General features: G+C 47.9%; 1 protein-coding gene across 2 annotated transcripts in view; it reads left to right on the top strand.

Annotated features, from left to right (window-relative positions):
* The window catches only part of CEP192 (centrosomal protein 192), a 2,224,848-nt gene that overhangs the window by 1,875,866 nt on the left and 326,343 nt on the right, over positions 1-22,639 (top strand). For both annotated transcript variants that reach the window (XM_078687485.1, XM_078687486.1), the window contains exon 42: positions 5,541-5,660. In XM_078687485.1, the coding sequence (XP_078543611.1) occupies positions 5,541-5,660 (120 nt within the window). The remainder of the gene's footprint in view (positions 1-5,540; positions 5,661-22,639) is intronic.

The following is a 22,639-nucleotide window of genomic DNA, read 5'->3' as shown; positions in this document are numbered from 1 at the left end:
TACTTTAGGTACATCACCAATTGGGATTTGGGTCACTCTTATGAGTCCCTGTACAGTGTACTATAGGTACCCAGGGCATAGGTGCACCCAAGGCCTACCAGGGTCTGCATCATATCTTTTGCCACCCCTGGCTGGCCATCCAAACTGACACAACTGGCTGATCACTCAGCTGGGGCAAGGTCGTGTAATCACCCCTTGCTTAGATATAGTATTCCTATGTCTAACCTTATATCTAGACACATATGCACCTATAAGTCACTCCTATGGCAGGCCTTAACAATCCTGAAGGCAGAGTGCTTGGTTTTATGTGAGGTGGTGCTCTAGCATGAGCTGCGCCTGTCAGCAGCTTTCGGAACCATGTCCTTATAGCTGTTCTAGGATGATGCCATACCATATACTCTTAAGTGCATTATGAACCTCGCGGTTAAATGCTATCTTTGGTTTGGCTTTATCAAAACATGTCGTGTAAGGTGTCATACGCTTTGGAATACTACCGCTCGCCAGTTCTGGCGACGGGGGTAGCATTCCACCCTTCTAGAGGGAGAAGACATGTTACTTCCCTTAATCCCGGTTAAAGTTAACCAGAGCCTCAGCATCACAAAATGGATGCTGCTGCCACAGACACAAGTCTGACCTCCTGCTGCTGGGAGTCCTTCCAGCGAGGGAGGCTTGGACAATAAGTTTCCTGTCACAGGGAGGTGCTAGCACCACCCCAGACAGGCTATAGTGTATTGGGGCAGGGAGGGCTGAATGAAAAGAGACACTAGATTTGGTATATAGGTAGGAGCTGTGTCCTTAGACTTTAGATATATCCTGACTGAAACTCTGGACCTTCGACATCCTACTCGACGTAGAAGACTGAAGAATCTCCCTTGTGGTCAAGGAGTGACCACCCTGTGCAAGCAGGCACCATCAAGCGGTCAACGGTTTGCTTTGTCGACGCTCCTGCCGGAGCCCGAGCACAGAGGCTGACAAGACCTGGAATTCCAGACATCCAACAGCCCGATCCACAGCCATAGCAAAGCTGAGACCTGTAGAGGCGACGAGAGACGTGGGACCGGCCATCTTGGAAAGCCAGCGAATTGCTTTCCGTGCAACTTCTGAGGCACCCTCGATGTTGTGCATTGGGGATTGAGAAGCCCCAGCCTCGAGCACCAACTGCACCGAGTATCACCTCTCCACACTCACCGAGTGCTGCGTGGGGCCCTTTTGCATTTTCCTGCTCGACGCGTCTGTCCGGTCACTTGCCCGTTGGCTAGTGGCCTCTCTGATGACGAAATCTGAAATCTACACGGCTGGTCTGGTTGCTCCAGACTGGCCCCTGCTTCCCTGCGAAGGAGAAGCCCCTCAGTCCTTGCTGGCCTGAGTAAGAAGCCATCTTCGATTCCTGCGTGGGTTGCATTTGCCAATGCTTTTGACTCCGAATCGAGAACCGACAACAAGAGCCTTCGTGGGACAGTCTGTATCCAGCTCCTGGTCGTCGTCGACACCTCCTGGTCCACGTGGCTGCAAAGACAAGCTTCACAACATCGCCTGATTGCTCCCCGACATCGCCTGGTTCCTTCCTGGTTCCTTCCTGGTCACTGGCTAGTGACCCAGACTCTGTCCCCTCTGCTTTCAGGTACTCTTCATCCTCGATCCACCCGTGGATCCAACCGGACTCTTCTCTCCTGGTCGCCTGCAGCATCTTTTCTCCAAGGCTCCATAGAACTCCACGACGAAACCCAACACACTTTGACACCTGTGCACCCGCTTCCTGTGGGTGAGGTAACGCGAGTACTGTGGTGCTCCTGTAAAGAGTAACTCTCCTAGTGTCCTAGTTTCAAGTGGTTAGCTTCTAGTCCAGTAGGAAGACTCCAAAACCTTAAACTTTCTAACTTTACTCACCCATTGACTTCTATGTGTGCACGTGTGTGCATTTAGAAACTGCACCCGCATCCCGTGGGCCTCCTGCTTCCTAACAACTGTTAGTCCAGTGTAGCCCCAGCGATTCCCAAGGCCCTAGGCTTTTTCATTGTTCGTGACGTGGTTCTTATACCCCTATTTTAGTATATGGTTTAGCGGGCCACCAGGGCCTATCCATATTTGTGCAACTTATTGTATGTTATATTAAGTTACTTGGTATGCGCTTGTGCTTCTGTGCTCATAAAGAGTTCAAGGGATTGATTTAGAAATAAATATATACATATTTTGAATATATAACCTGTGTGGTGTCCTTTCATTTGGTATTAAAAGGATTGCATATGGTAAAACAGCTGGCTTTACATGTCCTCTTGAGTTTAGCCTAAGACTGCTTTTGTCCATGCTACCCCTAGGATAGCTGATCCATAAGGTTGACGTTACAACCATCACCATAAGGGTTGTTTGGACTGGTGCAAGGTGCTCACTAGAATAGTGAACATCATATACCAGGCCAACTTCTCACACTGTCCATCCGGACCAAGTTGTTTTAAAAACTCGTCCTTCTTTCCTGCCCAAAGTGGTAACGACCTTTCACATCGGGCAGTCCATCACCTTGCCCACCTTCTATCCGTCTCCAATCCGTCTAAGGAGGAAGAGAGGCTCCACCGTCTGGACCCAAAACGTGCACTCTCCTCCCTAGATCGCACACGCCAGTTCCGGGTGGACGGCCAGCTCTTTGTTGGTTACATGGGCGTGAAGAAGGGACGGGCGGTGCACAAATGAACCATCTCTCGGTGGGTCGTGGGTCTGTTGCTCCTTGGCTAGAAAGGAGCCTCATGTTGGGCTGAGGGCCCATTCCAGTCGGGCCACGGCAGCTACTACTGCCCTGGGTCATGGAGTCTCCTTGCAGGACATCGGTCAGGCAGCTACCTGGGCCTCTCTGCACAAGTTTGCTAGACACTACTGCCTGGACAGCCAAGTCCGGAGAGATGGCTTTTTCGGCCGTTCAGTCCTCCAGGACTTTCTGGTGTGATCTTGGTTTGCAGACCCACCTCCGGGGTTGGTATTGCTGGGTATCTATTCTAAGGGAAGGAATCTAACACTAACCTGTTTCTTTCAGATGCACAAGTTACTTACCTTCGGTAACGATATATCTGTAAGAAACAGTAGTTAGTGTTAGATTCCTTACCGCCCCACCCATCTTCCCCGTTCTGCGGACCGATATCTAGGGTTGAGGTATTTCCCTTTGAGGGCCCTAGTTTTATGGCACCAGTGTTGGTCTCTGGCATGACTCTGCGTTCCTGGTGCGGAAAGCTATGTACAAAAACTGAGGTCAGCGTGTGAGGGCGGCGTCTAAGTATTACGACGTCATCCCGGCGACCATGACGACGGACGCAGAGCCACAGACGACGCCTACCGTCGCGCAGGGGTACTGCTACGCAAAACTTTCCGGATCCATTCTGACACCTGGGGATATTCTAAGGTAAGGAATCTAACACTAACTACTGTTTCTTACAGATATATCGTTACCGAAGGTTAGTGACTTGTGCGATGTGCTCTATGTTTTCAAGGCATCTGTTTGGTTCTCTCCCTAGGTTAGGGAAGATTCCAAAATCATCACCTCTCTCACTGCTTGCTAAATTTTCATTTTCACGTTGGTGAAATGACTATATGCCTTCTAGCATGTAAAGACAGAGATACTTGTTATTTTAACAAAAGTATCTGAAGTCTCTGTTGACGGAGCGAAGTTGCGGAATTCACGTAGTTTTTGTTCAACTTCGTGGAACTCCACCTAGTAGTACTCCGCCAACTATGCCCACCCTTACTATGTATGCCGCCACCTTCCCGAACAAGTTGGTACTGCGAACTTTGACTCACTTTCTCCTGCAAGTGGTCTCGCCCTTCCAATTGAGAAGTTAATCACACCTTTTCTTTTCTCTGCCTCATCCCTATAAAGAGGAGTAACTTCGTTTTCAACCCCAGAGGGTCCTTAGCGTGTACACTGATCAGATTCAGCAGCCTTGATTGCTCAACTGACCCCTTGGTTTGCTGCTACAAAGAAAAGAGCAGTCCAAACACTGACCTTTTCAAGATGGACGCCCCTCTGTATAAAAATTTGTTACGCATTGACCAAGAATGAGGAATTCAGACGCTGCACCAGAGCTAAAACTGCTCTAGCTTCAGCTAGGAGTTTACTGGTGCTGGACATCAGCTGGCTGCTAAATTGACCTCAGTCCACAACTTCACCAAGCACCACTGTTTCAGCCGTCAGGTACGCCAAGAGGGTCATTTTGTTTGCTCGGTCCTGCAGGACTTACCGGTGTAATGCCAACTCCTCACATCCACCCACATTTTGATGGTACTGCTTAGAGTATTAAATTTAAATGGTGAGGAATCTGCAGTTAGAAGAATCCATAAGAAAAATTGTACTTATTTTCTTTGGTGCATGCTCAGTTTAACCGCAGATTCCTCACTACCCTTCCTCCTTTAGACTGGACTTTTAAGGGTTAATACATTTCTCTGTTATAGTCTAAGCACTTCTCAATCTATTCCTGAAGCTCCGCATCTATGCCCGCAAAATGCTGGGTTGTAAACTGACATTTTGTGCAGTGTTGGTGCCTATGTATGGTCCAGCGCCGTCCCTTCTCATATCGGGATGAGGTTGCCACAGAGCCCAATGGCGTCACCCACTGGTGGTCATGGGGAATTAGCTGAATAGTTTCTGGATCCAGTCTGGCATGTGATTGAATATTAAAGGTGAGAACTCTGCTGTTAAGGTATACACCAAAAAGAGCGTTATTGAAGTTATTTGTTCATTATTACATTGAAGAATGGAAGACTTTACAGCCTCTTGTGTTTAATTTAATGGATAGTGACTAAGTTCTGTAATAATCACCAATGATGTTGCTTGCCATCTTTTCCTCCCATTGTTGTTTGGGCAATTGCATACTCTGGGCTCTTTTGTGAACAATTGACTTGTACTTTCAACACCAATCTTCTTACCCCTCTCCCACCATCCCCTTTTGCCATGTGTTCCTTGACCTCAAAAGAATCAGTGCCCCTTTTCTGTGAATCAATGAAGAGAAACTGAATTACCCTCTCTGGTTTTCTTATTCAATGTTTTTTTTTTATTGTCCTAACCTTGGTTTCACAGCTGTTCGATTTTAGTCTTTTGTTTATTAGGCTTTGTTTGATTTTGTTTTGCACTTTGTGTGCAGTGTTGGTACTCGCCTCCTTTTCTTGTCTTCTTAGTAGGTGTTGCATTCTCTGAACACAGACTGCATTTGCTGGCTCTACGTGTTGTACACATGTGTTCGTTTTAAGTTTTTGCCATTGCTTTTTCTAAATCGGTCTGATTTTCGAGATGGTTTTTCAATATTCTTTGTTTAAATGGCAAACAAATATGTTCCTTTAGTCTTTTAGAGCTGTTTGTGGGCAAGCTTGCATGGCACGCCATTGTTAATGGTAAGAAGCATGAGTGCTAATGACCTGTTTTTATTCTTGTCTGTGGATGTAAATGTGTTAATAAATTAATGCTTATATTTACATAAATGTGAGCTTAATTACCTTAAAAATGTAAACTAGAATATGACAGTGGGATGTGTACTCAATACTTAATTTTTTTGTTATTCTCTCAGATACCAGTTTCATTTAGTCCTCAAGAGAGTGGTGAATACACTCAGTATTGGGAAATGGAAAGTCATCCACTTGCTGAACCACAATCAAAGCATAGACTTAGATTTCATCTTTGTGGAAAGGTGTGTATTTTCAAGAAAGCATTTTTTTAAATTCTTATAAAATGTGTTTCTACAGTTCGTAAATGCTCTTAAGTGTGGGCCTGAGTTGAATCAACATCAGTTGTCACTCGTTTGTTTATTTTGTTAATTCCCTAAAGGTGTTCTTATCCTTTTTTTCTGAGACCTGGGAAATACTGCGTATCCTGTAGCTTCTCCTTGCTCATCACATTTGTTGAGTAGACTCTGGCTGGTCCAGTCACTGGTGCAGGTCCAGCCCACGAGATTTCAATTGCATTACCCCTACAGCCTTTCCAAACCCTTAATTAAATGTGGTGTAACCTGTTTGGAGGTACCATGTGACCAAGCTAAAATCGGAAAATCCACCTTAGTCTCCTACTCCATTGTTTTCTTTGCCCCGCTCTTCAAAGGAGAACTGTAGGAGAGTAGGGTCTGCTTCCTATGGTCACCCCCGCTTTTTGCTTTTGCTTTACTGGTTTTCGGCTTAGATGTGGCTGTGGGCCTGCTAATCAGACCTACAGCCCAGATGCACTCTCTCTAAATTCACACCATGTACTCTAGGTACATCCACAATTGGGAATTGGCTCACCTTAACAGCCCCTGTAGAAGTGTACCCTAGGTACTCAGAGCATAGGTGTAACCAAGGCCTACCAGGGACTGCAGCATGTATTATGCCACCCCTGGCTGGCCACTCAAACTGACACAACTGGCTGATCACTCAGCTGGGGCAAGGTCGTGTAATCACCCCTTGCTTAGGTATAGTATTCCTATATCTACCCTTAAATATAGACACACAGTAACCTATAAGTCACTCCTATAGCAGACCTTAACAATCCTGGAGGCAGAGTGCTTGGTTATGTGTGAGATGGTGCTCTAGCATGAGCTGAGCCTGTCTGCAGCTTTCGGAACCATGTCCTTATAGCTGTTATATGATATTGCCATACCATATACTCTTAAGTGCATTACGAACCTCGCGGTTATATGCTAACTTTGGTTTGGCTTTATCTAAACATGTCGTGTAAGGTGTCATACGCTTTGGAATACTACCCCCTCGTCAATTCTGGCGACGGGGGTAGCATTCCACCCTTCTAGAGGGAGAAGACATGTTAGTTCTGACTATCCCGGTTAAAGTTAACCAGAGCCCCAGCATCACAAAATGGATGCTGCTGCCACAGACACAAGTCCGGCCTCCTGCTGCTGGGAGTCCTTCCAGCGAGGGAGGCCTGGACAATAGGTTTCCTGCCTGGAGAGGTGCGAGCACCACCCCAGACAGGATTTTGTTTATTGGGACAGGGAGGGCTGAAAAGAAACAGACACTGCCTGGGGCGCACTAGGTGCTCCATGCATAGTCCAGTTCAAACCGGTGCTGGGGCATTCAAGCCCCAGCTCTAGCGCGAAACTGGACAAAGGAAGGGGGGTGTAACCACCCCCCTTCCTGGTCCCACCCATAGGAGGGACCTAGTGAGTAAACCAGCCCCCTTTAGTTGTATAAAGGTAGGAGCTGACCCAAGAGACTTTAGATTTATCCTGATGAAACTTTGAAACGAAACTCTGGACCCTTCGACATTCAACTGACTTGAAGACTGAAGAATCTCCCTTGTGGCCAAGGAGTGAGCACCCTGGGAAACCAGGCACCATCCAGCAACTAGACAGCTTGCTTTGTCCCTGTTCCCACCGGAACTCGAGCGCAGAGCCTGACAAGACCTCGACTCCAGGATTCCTCTGACCCCACTGCACGACTCCAGCACAGCTGAGCTCCGTGGAAGGCGTCGGAATCCGTGGAAGCAGGCAACTTGGAAAGTCTTCAACTTCCTACCAGCGCAGCTCCTGAGGCATCCTCGAAGCTGTGCACTGGGGACTGAGAGACCCCGACACCGAGCTCCACTTGCACCGAAGACCAGCCGTCCACGAGATCTGCGTGGGGCCCTTCTGCTTGTCTTCTGCTCCAACGCTAGTTGTCCGGTTGCTGGCCTGTTGGCTAGTAGTCCTCTGACAACGACTCCTTTGAAACTCCATCGCTGGTCTGGTTGCTCCAGACTGGCCCTCGCTTCCCTGAAAAGGTGAAGTACCTCAGAACCTCCTGGTCTGCACCAGAAGCCTTTTGTGTATCCTGCGTGGGTTGCCTTTGCTTAGGCTTGTTGGCTCCAATCTTGAAGTCGACCCCTCCATCTGCGAGAACCTTCATGGGACAGCTCCTCTCCAGCACCTGGTCGTCCTCGACGCCTCCTGGTCCGTGTGGCTGCAACGACAAGCTTCACATCTGCACCTGATTGCTCCTCTACGACGTCTGGTTCCTCCCTGTTTCCACCCGGTCACTGGCTAGTGACCTAGACTCTGTCCCCTCTGCTTTCAGGTCCTCTTCATCCTAGATCCACCCGGACATCTTCCTCCTGGTCGCCTGCAGCATCTTCTTCCAAGGCTCCATAGGAATCAACGAGAAAACCCGACACACTTTGACACCTATGCACCCGCAGCCCGTGGGTGAGGTAACGCGAGTACTTCGGTGCTCCTGTAGGGATTGACTATCCTAGTGTCTAGTTTTGTTAGTTGTACATTCCTAGTTAGACCGGAAGTGTCCTAAATCTTCGATTACTTACCTTTAAAGTTCCCATTGACTTTCTATTGACTCTCGCGTGAGTGTACTGACACTGCACGCGCCGCCTGTGGGCCTCCTACTCTTAACCTAAGGATCAGATAGTGTAGCCCCAGCGATGCCCTAGGCCTTCTCCTTTCCCAAGTCGTGGTTCTTATACCACTTACTTAGTATATGGTTTTACGCGCCCCTAGGGCCTAACTGTAAATTGTGCTATTTAAAGTATTTCTAAGTGTAACTTGTTATGTGCTTTTGCCTCTGATCTCATAAAGAGTTCAGAGGAGTGTGTTAGTGAATAAATATATATATATATTATATATATCCTGTGTGGTGTCCTTTCATTTGATATTCAAGGGGTTGCATTAGTAAAACAGCTGGCTTTACACGCCCTCAAGATTCTTTTAGCCTAAGACTGTTCTGTCCACTCTACCACTAGGATAGCTGGTCTATAAGGTTGACTTACAACCATCACCATAAGGGTTGTTTGGACTGGTGCAAGTTGGAGGCGGAGTAATCGGACGGAGCAGCAGCTGGCGTGGCGTGCTCGTAGTCGTGCTGTGGCCCGTATCTCGCCGCATCTTGCTGCCCGGAGTTGAGGAGGGGGCCGTCCGGAGGGGCGAGGAGGTGTGGAGGCGAGGAACCCGAGGAGTCCGCGAGAGTTCAGTGGAGTCTGGGAGAGCCTGGAGGGAGAGCCCGGTGGGCCTGGAACGTCCGGAGAGTCCGGTGCCCGGTGCTGGATGCGGACTGTCTGTGGCTGTCAAGCGGCTGAGACAAACTTTGAGAGGCGGCGGCGCCGCAGTGTCGGCAGGTGAGTGAGGTGAGCAAGTGGAGTCAGGGGTTGCTGCTCGCTTCCACCCCCTATACCCCCCGTCCCCCGCGTACTGCCCCTACATACTGCCGAGTGTTTGTGCCTGCACCAGACCCGGTGTCCATCGACGCCGCTGTGGGTCTCCTGCTGTGGGTCTCTTGTCAGCCTCAGGCCCCTGGGCTCGTGGGTCTTTTGCCATACTCTCTCTGTGCTCCGAGCTGTGCTCCGGGATGGACGTGGTTTCCGGTCCCTGCTGCTGGGTGCTCTGCCGTCATCCAGCGGGGTCAGGACATAGGACACAGGAGGCAGGAGTATTACTAGTATCACTAGTATACACTGGAACACAGTGGGAACCGGGGCCTTTTTGCAAACCGAAATCGTTATTGCCGCAAAAACTGTCATTTATTTGGACTGGGCACCCGAGCTGAACGTGACAGGAGTCAGGTGCCGGAAGCCAGGCGCGAGGAGCCAGGAGCCACTAAATTCAATTTAGGAAAAGCAGTAGGAGTCACATTTTTGACTTTAAAGATTAAACATCTAAGTGGTTGATGATTTCAGCTAATAGCTAATAGCAACATCCATGGTCTGAATCTAAGATCGGTCATTGGTGAGTAGTGGAGAATTGTCGCAGCTGAGTAGGCAAGTGGGCAGCACTTGGACTTGCTGTCATTCCCTTTGCCTTCACCTTTGCCTTTACCATCAATCTGCACCAATCCGCAGATACAGCTACGGCCACCATAGTCCCGGTTGCCAGACGGGGGTCGGCGTATGGCTCTGGCTGGGTCGCCGCTGAATCGCCCAGGCCTCGAGCAAGGTGGTATCCTCGTAAGCGGATTGTGTGTGTGGATTCTTCCCTGCTCTTCAGACTTTGGGATTTTTTGCTGCCGATACTGAAGGATTGCCACAGAGGACTCCGGGGGTGAGCTGTGCAAGCCGATTAAGGGCGACCTACCAACACCTGCAGGGGCCGGGACTGCGAGACCCAGCTTTCCCAGCGCTCAGCCAACGCAGCGCAGCTGGTGTCTCTTCCCGCCCCCTATTTAACCACGCCCACTCCCGCGGGACGGAGCACGGGGCGGAGCACGGGCAAAGGGCGGGCCCTCTGAGGCTGGAGACGGCTTGGCTGGGGCACCCTTTTGTAGTATTCACCTTTTTACGTTACCTTTTGGGTGACTGTACTATTGTGGTCCTTGTGTGCTAAAGGCTGCTTTACCTAGAGCTAGTTGTGATTTGTAATACCGTTGAAACCAGGGAATACCCAATAGGTGTAAAACTGTAGCTCCCTTTTTACTGCCTTTTAACTTTTTTTGGATTTCGTACTTCTTTCTTAGTGATTTGATTTTTGAAATGACGGCAAAAAAGTTAAGGTCGGGCCGGTTATTGGTGAGTAAGACTTGCTCCGAGGCCAAATCAAATCCCCTACGAAATATGGACGTTGCTGTCATGCAGTTAAAGGGAAAATGTCAATTATATAGCTTATGGGAAAGAGGTAAGGAGAAGGTCCAGACTGGGGATTTAACTTAAGCCAATACTAATGAAAGAAATATTGAACAAGGTAGAATTACAACGAGGGAGAATAGTAATCAAGGCACTTCTATTGCTTTGGTAAATTTAATTGAGGTTGATGTTCTTCCCAACGTTGGGGTGGATGGGCCCTCTGACCCTTTTATGTTACCGTTGCCACTAAAGCAGGTATCCAGGGAAACATGCATAAATGGTATGGGGCCACTCCCCGGTCTCACTCTCAAAACAGTTGAGGTGCATGTGCACAACTCCTCCTTCCACAAAAACGAAGATATAAAAAACTCTCTTGGTCTATCCAATCCCGTGGTCGACTCTGGTAATGATTTTACTCTCCCTGATATAGATATTGAGCTCTGTAAGAGATATATCACCCATGATTCCAGCAAGGTAATAGATCTAGAAAATACTCCTGTAGCCCCGGTCCCGAAAGGGCTCCAACTATATAGTAGTACCCCATCTAATAAATCTCATTTTTCTATGTCTCAGTCAAACATATCCATTAATCCTGAGTTTAACATTACTGATACTCATGTTAACCATTCCATTAGGCAGGACAAACCTTTTTCTGAATCTTTGATCTCCCTAGAACATCTGCTCTCCTCTGTTTTACTTTTATTGGAAAAATTTGTTGGCGGCTCAGACTGTGTGCTGGAAACTGTAACCCAAATACTCAATGTATTACTGACAAGTAAATCAGGGTTTAAATCTAGCGCACAGTTTGATTCATCTCCAGTGGAGGAGCAAGTATTAAAAGACAAGATGGTAGAGAACAAGCTCGAGAGCACTATTCAAAATTTAGGATTAGTTCAAATAGGACAAAATGAGATTTCCCTCGTCACTGATGGGAAGAAATCAGTAGTTACTCTGGGGAATCCCCAGGTAAACATATTAAAAACAGTAGTAACTAACTGTGCTGTTGAGCTTAATCAAGAAATTGAAACCCTGATGGGCCCTGAAAAAATGATAGATAAAGAGCCATTCCCTATATTCAAACCTCATATAAAGGGGAAAAAGGAAATAAAAGGGAAAAGTAAAAAGTTTAGAGGAAAAAAGAGGAAACCTAATCGCAGATTTGCAAAAAAAAGACTGAGGAAAATTAACTTTGAGAAAATCTAGATACCTCCGTAGAAAAAATTCCATTCTAAACTCTTTGCCTAATGTATCCCATGATACGACCGGGCAATCTAAATCGGATTTAGAACTTATGTTCTCCGTACCAGAGGGGCCTTCCAACACTATTAGTCTAGTCGAACAAATAAAACCAGTTAGCCCTCTTTTAACAGCTCTTAACCCTCTAGCTAAACCATTCCCCGCTATGATTGAATGTGAGAAGGCAACTAAGCTAAGGAATATTGTTCGTGACAAGGAAAATATAGATACTTTCCAGCCAAATACTGTTTTTGAAAAAGAAAATATAGACACCCTTCATCTTGATTTTGTCCCGTTGTTTGATTCAGATGTCATATTAAATAGATCCTCGCTCCTCAAATGTTTCTGGGAGATTGAAAGCTTGACACTTATTCAAACTAATGATATAGATATAGTTACTATTATGCAACTAGAGGCTGGGAATTTAACAAGGGTTAGATTTTACTCTAAACTTGTTGTAAACCATATCTTACATTGGTCTGAAGGATTACAAAGTAGGGGGATTGATGTCATTCCTTATCTAGCGGATTCCCGAAATAGAAATCCCGCGAATAAGTCTCTACCCTCGGAGGCACCAAGGAGTAGTATAAATAAGCCTGGTGTAAGCGATGAATTAAAAATCTGTATCTCACAAAATGTAAGGCATGTGACATACTTAAACCCCCCGCCTGTCAATTGAGTGCGACAGAGGAGTGTCTCAAATGGAATTGGTTGCCTGGGGTTTTGTCAAGTAAATCTAAGATCAATTCCAAATTGTACTCTCATCTTTAGCATTGACCTAAAAATAATATCCTGGAATGTGGCCGGTATAAAGAATAGTCCGGAAAAGTTACATTACCTGCACACCCTAGATGCCAACATGATTTGTCTCCAAGAGACCTGGTATGATGTGAAATTATTTGCGGGTAAGGATTACTATTCGCTAGATGGTAGAGCCACTTCTTCTAGGAGAGGCCATGCTAAGGGTGGAGTAGCTTGTTTGTTGTTTAACAAGATACAGTCGAATTTTGCTCACTACTTAGATCCTAGTAATTTCTTTCAAGCAATAACACTGCGCAATGTCGTCAACGACAACCCTAGTAAACAAATTATAGTGATAAATGTCTATATTCCCCCAGAAACGAGTTATATTGTAGGCTTAAAGAAGGTTTTCTCTTATATAAAGAAAATACTTGATACTGATCCTTCTCCCCACATAATTTTAATAGGGGATTTTAATTGTAAAATCTCTAATTGTAGTTTGGAGCTCTTTAGAAATGTGCTTAAGGAAGAATCCCTACAGATACCTCAAGCCATCTTTCCGGGCAATATAAAAACTAATAAGAGAGGGAAATTACTTTTGGGAGAATTGTTAGAAGTAGATGGTATTATAGTTAATGGAAGGATGACCTCTGATACCCCGGCAAATTTTACTCACAAGTCCAACAATAGTGAATCCATCCTTGAATATGTGGTAGTAGGAAGTTCTTCCTTTTCCATTCTGAAAGACCTGTCGGTCTCCAATACCGTATTTAGTGATCACAAGGTACTCACTATTACAGTAAATTTGAACCTACCGTCAACTGACTCGTGGACACTAAATAGTGAATTGGTAAGTTTTGGAGACAAATCTGGTAGATGCCATTGGAATTTCAGGGCTATTATGGGGATGGCAAGTATCTTAGAGGCAACTGTGGAGAATCTAATTTATTGGAAGGGCTCTGAACTTATAAGCTTTGCCGATTTTATGACTAGAGTAACTTCTATGGCAAAAAAATCCTATCCAATAAGTAATATTAAAGCAACTCCCAGTTGTCTTCGGAATCTCAATATCGAAATAAATAAATTAGTACGGGAACAGTATTTGATCTATTCTCCTGAAAGATACCACAGAATAGTTTTATTAAGAAGAAGGAGGAGTAGGGCGAAGGCCAAATTGAAACGTGAGAGTGAAGATTCTTTATGGGTTAAACTACGGGAAGTAGTTTGCAAGGGTCTAGCTAGGACATTTTGGTCACTTATTGGGGAAGGTTGCGGATTAAGATCTAGACCACTACCAATCCCAATTGAAGAACAAATTTGGGTTGGGTACATTGCGAATTTATATGCTAGTAATGGACTGGTGCATGAATATGGTAGAACTTATGTGGATAGCTCCCAATATGGACCTCCATCCGAAAAGGATATTGAATTGGCTATTAAGGGCTTGCGATCCTCTGGAGCAATGGGTCCGGATGAGCTTCCCATCTCAGTTATAAAACAAAACAGTGAGATGTGGAGCAAAATCCTCTTCCCGGTTTTTAACTTATGTTTCACCCGTAAATTGGTTCTCCCCTCCTGGAAGGGGAGTGTAGGAGAGTAGGGTCTGCAATCCTATGATCACCCAGATTTTTGCTTTTTGCTGCACTGGTTTACGACTTTCCCTGGCTGTGCGCCTGCTAATCAGACCCACAGCCTAGCTGTTCTCTCTATCCAAATTGTACTCAGGTACTGAATTGGCACTGGGCCCTCTCCAAGTCCCTGTACCCAGGGCTGAGGTGCACCCAGAAGTCTCCCAGGGGCTGAAGCATGTATTATGCCACCCCTGGGCTGACTAACTAAACTGACACAACTGGCTGCATGACAGCTGGGGCAAGGTGGTGTACTCACCCTTTGCTTTAGATATAGTATACCTATATCTAACCCTAAAATGGACACACAGATCCCCTATCAGTCACTCCTATGGCAGGCCTTGACAATCCTGAAGGCAGAGTGCTTGGAATCGTGTGAGATGGTGCTCTGGCATGAGCTGAGCCTGTCTGCGGCTTTCGGGATCCATCCCTTAGCCGTTTCCATGATATCGCATACCATATACTCTTAAGTGCATTATAATCCTCGCGGTTATATGCCAACTCTGATATCGCTTTATCAAAACATGTCGAGTAAGGTGTCATACGAATTGGAATACTAACCCCTCGCCAATTCTGGGGCGACGGGGTTAGCATTCCACCCTTCTAGAGGGACACGACATGTATGTAACCTATAACCCGGTTAAAAGTCAGACAGAGCCTTAGCATCCACAAAATGGATGCTGCCACCGAGACACAAGTCTGCCCTCCTGCTGCTGGGAGTCCTCCCAGAGCAGGAGGCAAGGACAAAGGGTTTCCTGCCAGGGGCGGTGCCAGCACCGTCCCAGACAGGGTTTTGTGTATTCCAGGTAGGCAGGGCTACAGAGGAAGGTGACTGCAAGCGGCACCCCGGTGCTCACTGTGCATAGGCCGGCTGAAACCAGTTCCAGGGGCACTCCAGCCCCTGGCCTGGGGAAAGCCCGCCAAAGGAGAGGGGTGTAACCACCCCCCTCCTGGTCCCACCCATAGGGCAGGACTTAGTCGCGTGCCAGCCCCCTTTTCCCAGATAAAGGTAGGAGCAGGCCCCCTTCCAAATTAGATCATCTTTGGAATCAAGACACGACTTTCTACGAAAGGACTTCAAGATTTCTTCTTCAAGATTCTCCCTTGTGGCTAAGGAGTAGTCACCCTGCATCCGCAGGCACCATCTGAAGAACACTGCGGTCTGCTGTAAGTCCTTCCTCCGGAATCCGACTGCCCAGCTCGACAAGACCCGGCTTCCCTGGCACCTCCGACCTCTACTCACCTCTACAGCCAAACTGAGAACCGTGAGTGCGACGAGACCTCAAGGGACCGACTATTGCCAAGACTGCACGACTTCTGCACAGCAAGCCCGCCGAGTAATCTCCTGGCGAGTGCTTTGGGGTCCGAGAAGCCCCAACCCTGAGCAGCTCCAGCACCGAAGAGCAGCCCCCCAGCATCTCCACGATCGGCGTGGGGCCCTTCTGCTTTTTGCTGCTCACCGCGTTGTTTGGCTACTAGCCCGCTGGCTTGTGGCCTTCTGAACGACGCCCGACGACATCACTGCTGCTGGTCTGGTTGCTCCAGACTGGCTCTTGCTCCCTTCCAGAAGAGGAGCACCCCGGACCCTCCTGGTCCACTCCAGACGCCATTTTGAGTCCACCGCGTGGGCTTGAATTAGCCAAGGCTTTGTTGCCCAATCCTGGGTTCTTCGACGCCGACAGCTTCATCCATCGTGGGACAGCTCGCCTCTCCATCCTGGTCGCCGACAACGCCTCCTGGTCCGTGAGATCTGCAGAGCCCAGCGTCGCCCACTCACCTAGCCGAGGTGACTACCATCCGGTGCCCTCTTGGTGCCACCTGACTACTGGCTAGTAGTCACGAACTTGGTCCCCTCTGCTTTCAGGTATCATCCATCTTCGAGATCCAGGCTTGGATCCCCTCGAACTCTCTTCACTGGTCGCCTGCCAGCATCTTTCTTCCAGGCTCCTGGTTCGTCTACGAGGATTCCCGACGTCTTTTGAGACCTATGCAGCTGCAGCCCCTGGGCTAGGTAACTTCGGCATTTCGGTGCCCCAGCATAGCCTCACTATCCAAGGGTCAGGATCCACTGTCGTTTTCTCCCTACCAGGTCGGGTTCGCCCGTGAACACTAACTTTACCTTTACTAGCTATCATAGACTTTGTCCCGCATCCCGCGTGAGAGTGCACACTCTGCACCCGAGTCCCCTGGGTCTCCTAGAAGTAATCTAACGATTCTATAGTCAAGTCCTAGCGATTCCAAAGCCTATTAGTACTGTACTTACCTGCTAGTAATTTCGCATTCCACTTTTAGAGAATATGGTTTTTTGTGCCCCTCGGGCATTTGTATATACTGTGCTAACTTAAGTATTTTCGTAAGAGTTTTGTTGTGTGCCTAGCACCCTGTCCTCATAAAGAGTACAGGGTTGTTGTGATTCTAATAAATACACTGTTTATTTTCATAACACTTGTGTGGTGTCCTTTCACTGGGTGTTCAAGGGGTAATGTGATGGTAAAACAGCTGGCTTAACACGCCCTCTAGAGTCTTAGCCTTAGACTGCTCGTATCCATGCTACTAGGATAGCTGGTCTATAAGGTTGACTTACAACCAATCATCAATAAGGGTTGTTTGGACTGCTATATAGTGATCACTAGAATAGTGAGCACTGCACATCAGGCCAACTTCTCACATTGGTGAGCAGCGGTTGGGATTTGAGCTTGCTGTTGTTTTACCACACATATCCTAAGAATATCTTGTGAAAGATCACATAAGTACTAAAGGTACATATAACGTAGCTTAGAATACTCTGAGTTCTACTGAACCAGCTGTTGTAGCTCCTAGGGCCTAGCACACCCTAAACTACAACTCTAGCAAGGGATCAGTAGGCAAACATATAGTGTAGGTAAGTGCACCACTTACACCTCACTAGAAAGAGCATGTCTACCCAAGGAGAATCTACTGAGACTCCCCTTGTGGATGTTGACCCTCCACAGGTCAAATCAAGATATGCAGCTCTCAGTTTTCAGGAGATGAGACAAGTGTGTACCTCCAGGAAACTGAAACAGGGGTCTAACCCCACCATTCCCTTTCTAATAGGTCTCTTAGAGACTTATGATGCGAGAAAGCTTTCTCAGCTAGATGGGAATATGCCAGCCTTAGAGGGTACCTCTGGAGATCCAGACCTCCCCAACATTGCCAATGCAGTTGAGGAGGAGGATCAGGGGGAACTCTCTGGGGACGAGGTAGACAAAGGTCTTGAGGTAGTCAGAAGGCTAACTAGGGCCAACTTAGACTTGCTTGGGCTAGGATCTGGGGGACCCCCAGTACTGACCCTAAGTAGGCCTAAACTTGGAGTTAGGAGAGATAGATCTCTTTCTAGGGACTCCAATAGATCTCTGCACTCTAATGCCTCTTCTCAGAGGAGAAGGAACTCTCCCCAGAGGAGATTGACTTCCCCTCAGAGAATGGAGCATGAAGCTAGGATGAGACAAGCTACTCTGAGGATTGAAAGGGAAGAAATTGCCCTGGCCAAAGAGAAGCTTGCCTTGGCTAGAGAGCAGCAGATGAGTGGGTTAGCTCCCACTGGTGGCAGCAATCTCCCAAGAGATAGAGAGAAGGGTTTAGATACTAAACACCTGACTAAGATAGTGCCCCCCTTTAAGCAAGGGGATGACATCCAGAAATGGATGGCTGCTCTGGAGAGGGCCTGCGCTGTGCAGGGCATTCCCCGGAGTCAGTGGGCAGCTATACTGTGGCTCTCCTTTGATGGTAAAGGTAGAGATAAGCTCCTCACTACAAGAGTGGAGGATGCTAATGATTACCAGGTCCTGAAAAATGCACTGATTGATGGGTTTGGTTTAACCACTGAGCAGTACAGGTTGCTGTTCAGAGACACCCAGAAAACTCAGTCTCAGGACTGGTCTGACTTTGTGGATAGTGCCACTAAGGCTTTGGAGGGCTGGTTGCTGGGTAGCAAGGTTACTGATTACACAGGATTGTATAATCTGATGATGAGAGAACAAATTTTAAATAATTGTCAGAACCAGTTGTTGCACCAGCACCTTGTTGATTCAGATCTGACCTCTCCCCAAGAATTGGGAAAGAAGGCAGACAAATGGGTCAGAACAAGGATCAAGCAGAACCAGAACCAGAACCAGGGTGGTCAGAAGAAAGCAGACCAGAAGGGTAATGCTAAGAGTAAACAAAATGACCAGAAGTCTTCACCAGGTCCCCAACAAACCAAAGAGGGTGGGGGTCAGGCTTCCCAGAAGAAGAAGACTCAAGAAGGCCAGTCAAAGAGGTGGTGCCAGTACTGCAAAAGTAAGTCTCACTGGTTTAGTGAGTGCACCAAAAGAGGAGGACAAACTCCTGCCACTACAGCCCCTAAGGCAACTGCACCCCCTAGTACAGTCAGTAGTGGTAGTATACCTCCCAAGGCATTAGTTGGGTTAACCTTGGGAACTGAGGGGTCTGACAACTTAGTTGGCACACTCACTCAGGCTGTCCTTGTCTGTACAGGGGATATGGATATATCCCCTGATATAAGTCCCAATACTTTGGGCAAATACAGGCAGACACCTTTGATTAATGGCAAGATGGCTCAGGCCTATAGGGACACTTGTGCCAGTGTCACCATGGTGACACCTAACTTTGTGGACCCTGGACAGATCATGCCAGGTACTGATTTCCTGGTGACCAATGCCAGCAACGTCACTACTAGTCATAGTATGGCGATTGTGGCTTTCTCCTGGGGTGGAGTGAAGGGACAAAAGAAAGTTGTAGTCGGTTCAGACCTCCCAGTTGATTGTTTGTTGGGCAATGATTTGGAGTCATCACTATGGTCAGAAGTGGAGCAGAGGACTCACATGGAGATGTTAGGCTTGCCAGCACATGTGCTTGCTGTGACTAGGTCACAGGCCAGAAGATGCCCCACTGAACAGGTGCTGGATCCTGAAAGAATGGACCAGACACCTTCCAAGAAGAAGAGCAGTAAGGGTAAGGCTTTGCCTTCCCCCTTGCCCCAGGTTGAGGATCAAGTCTCTGAGGAGGCTGATCTGAGAGAGCTGAGGGAAACTGAGCCTAAAGAGCTTGAACTTGATCAAGTTGAGTTTCTGGGCTCAGGGGGACCCTCCAGAGCAGACCTGGGGAAGGCACAGTTAGACTGCCCTTCCCTTGAACCCCTCAGACAGCAGACTGCTGCTGAGGCTGCAGGGAATGCCACAGGTGCCCACAGGGTATACTGGGAAGATGGACTCCTGTACTCTGAGTCAAGAGACCCCAAGCCTGGTGCAACCAGGAGGCTGGTCATCCCCTTGTCTCTGAGAGGTTTCCTTCTCACCTTGGCCCATGAGATTCCCCTTGCAGGTCATTTAGGTCAGACAAAGACGTGGGACAGGCTTGTCTCACACTTTCACTGGCCCCACATGAATGAGAATACCAAGGAGTTTTGTCGCTCCTGTCTCACTTGCCAAGCCAGTGGTAAGTCAGGTGGCACAACAAAGGCCCCCCTCATACCACTACCTGTGGTGGGGGTTCCCTTTGAAAGAGTGGGGATTGACATTGTTGGTCCAATGGAACCCCAGACAGCATCAGGGCACAAGTTTATACTGGTGGTAGTGGATCATGCCACCAGGTATCCTGAAGCTATTCCACTTAGGACCACTACAGCACCTGTAGTGGCAAGGGCCCTGGTTGGAGTGTTCTCCAGAGTGGGCTTCCCTAAGGAGGTTGTTTCTGACAGAGGTACAAACTTCATGTCAGGATATATGACTGCAATTTGGAAGGAGTGTGGTGTGAACTACAAGTTCACCACACCCTACCACCCACAATGCAATGGGCTTGTTGAGAGATTCAACAGGACCCTCAAAGGGATGATTCATGGGCTACCTGAAACTCTTAGGAGAAGATGGGATGTCCTGATCCCCTGCCTCTTGTTTGCTTACAGAGAGGTCCCACAGAAGGGGGTTGGCTACAGCCCTTTTGAGCTTCTGTATGGGCATCCTGTAAGAGGACCCTTGTGTTTGGTGAAGGAAGGATGGGAGAGACCTCTCAAAAAGCCTGCAACCAACATAGTGGACTATGTACTTGGTCTCCGCTCCAGGATGGCTGAGTATATGGAAAAGGCATCTAAAAACCTTGAGGCCAGCCAAGAACTCCAAAAAGCTTGGCATGACCAAAAGGCTGTTCTGACTGTGTACCAGCCAGGACAGAAGGTGTGGGTGCTGGAGCCAGTGGCCCCAGCAGCTCTGAAAGACAAATGGTCTGGGCCCCACACCATCATTGAGCAAAAGGGAGAGGTTACCTACTTGGTGGACCTTGGAACTCCCAGGAGCCCTCTCAGAGTGCTCCATGTCAACAGGCTCAAAGCATATGTCGACAGGAAGGACATGAGCTTGCTCATGGCCACAGATGAGGGACAGGAGGAAGAGAGTGACCCTCTCCCAGACCTGCTCACTCAGAATCCTGATGATGGATCAGTAGATGGTGTTGTCTTTTGTGGCAGCCTCACTGAACATCAGCAACAGGATTGCAGGCAAGTTCTGCAATCCTTCAGGCATATGTTCTCTCTGACACCCAGCCAAACTGATTGGTGTACCCATGATGTTGACACTGGAGACAGTCTGCCTGTCAAGAGTAAAATCTACAGACAGCCTGATCATGTTAGAGACTGCATCAAAACTGAAGTGCAGAAAATGTTGGAGCTGGGAGTCATTGAGCCCTCAGATAGCCCTTGGGCTAGCCCAGTAGTCTAGTGCCAAAGCCTCACACCCAGGGTGGTAAGAAAGAGATGAGGTTTTGCGTAGACTACAGAGGCCTCAATGCAGTCACTAAGACTGATGCCCACCCAATACCAAGAGCAGATGAACTTATAGATAAATTGGCTTCTGCCAACTTCTTAAGTACATTTGATTTGACAGCTCGGTATTGGCAAATCAGGTTAGCTGAGGAGGCCAAACCCAAGACAGCATTCTCTACACCTGGTGGGCATTATCAATTTGTGGTAATGCCCTTTGGATTGAAAAATGCACCTGCCACCTTCCAAAGGTTGGTGAATCAAGTCCTCACTGGGCTGGATGACTTCTGTGCAGCATATCTTGACGATATTGCTGTCTTTAGCTCCACCTGGGAGGATCACCTGGTCCACCTGAGGAAAGTGTTAAAGGCACTGCAAAAGGCAGGTCTCACTATCAAGGCCACTAAGTGCCAGATAGGGCAGACACAGGTTGTATACCTGGGCCACCTTGTAGGTGGAGGCCAGGTTCAGCCATTGGAGAGTAAAATACAGGCCATCAAGGACTGGGCTCCTCCAATCACCCAGACTCAGGTTCGAGCTTTCTTGGGCCTGACTGGTTACTACAGAAAGTTTGTCAGAAATTATGGGTCCATAGTGACCCCCCTTAATGACCTGACAAGCAAAAAGATGCCAAAGAAAGTTCAGTGGACAGCAAGCTGTCAGAAAGCATTCAATGACCGAAAGCAGGCCATGTGCACAGCACCTATCCTTAAGAGTCCAGATTACTCCAAGCCATTCATTGTCCAAACAGATGCTTCTGAGTTGGGTGTGGGAGCTGTTCTGTCTCAACTGAATTTTGATGGTAATGATCAGCCCATTGCTTTCATTAGTAGGAGGCTGACCCCCAGAGAGAAAAATTGGTCAGCTATTGAGAGGGAGGCCTTTGCTGTGGTTTGGGCCCTGAAGAAGCTGAGGGCCTACTTGTTTGGCACTCACTTCACCATTCAGACCGACCATAAGCCCCTCTTGTGGCTAAATCAGATGAAGGGTGAAAACCCCAAACTGCTTAGGTGGTCCATTTCCCTACAGGGGATGGATTTTACAGTGGAGCATAGACCTGGTACTTATCACAGCAATGCTGATGGGCTCTCCAGGTATTTCCACTTAGAGCAAGAAGACTCACCTGGTCAAGGTTAGTTTATTGTCCCAAAGTTTGGGGGGGGGGTCATGTAGGAGAGTAGGGTCTGCAATCCTATGATCACCCAGATTTTTGCTTTTTGCTGCACTGGTTTACGACTTTCCCTGGCTGTGGGCCTGCTAATCAGAGCCACAGCCTAGCTGTTCTCTCTATCCAAATTGTACTCAGGTACTGAATTGGCACTGGGCCCTCTCCAAGTCCCTGTACCCAGGGCTGAGGTGCACCCAGAAGTCTCCCAGGGGCTGAAGCATGTATTATGCCACCCCTGGGCTGACTAACTAAACTGACACAACTGGCTGCATGACAGCTGGGGCAAGGTGGTGTACTCACCCTTTGCTTTAGATATAGTATACCTATATCTAACCCTAAAATGGACACACAGATCCCCTATCAGTCACTCCTATGGCAGGCCTTGACAATCCTGAAGGCAGAGTGCTTGGAATCGTGTGAGATGGTGCTCTGGCATGAGCTGAGCCTGTCTGCGGCTTTCGGGATCCATCCCTTAGCCGTTTCCATGATATCGCATACCATATACTCTTAAGTGCATTATAATCCTCGCGGTTATATGCCAACTCTGGTATCGCTTTATCAAAACATGTCGAGTAAGGTGTCATACGAATTGGAATACT

This window comes from Lissotriton helveticus, chromosome 4_1, assembly GCF_964261635.1.
Source record: "Lissotriton helveticus chromosome 4_1, aLisHel1.1, whole genome shotgun sequence".
Classification (NCBI taxonomy): domain Eukaryota; kingdom Metazoa; phylum Chordata; class Amphibia; order Caudata; family Salamandridae; genus Lissotriton; species Lissotriton helveticus.
Note: the sequence above shows the minus strand (reverse complement) of the source record. Positions and strands in the feature narration are given on the sequence as shown.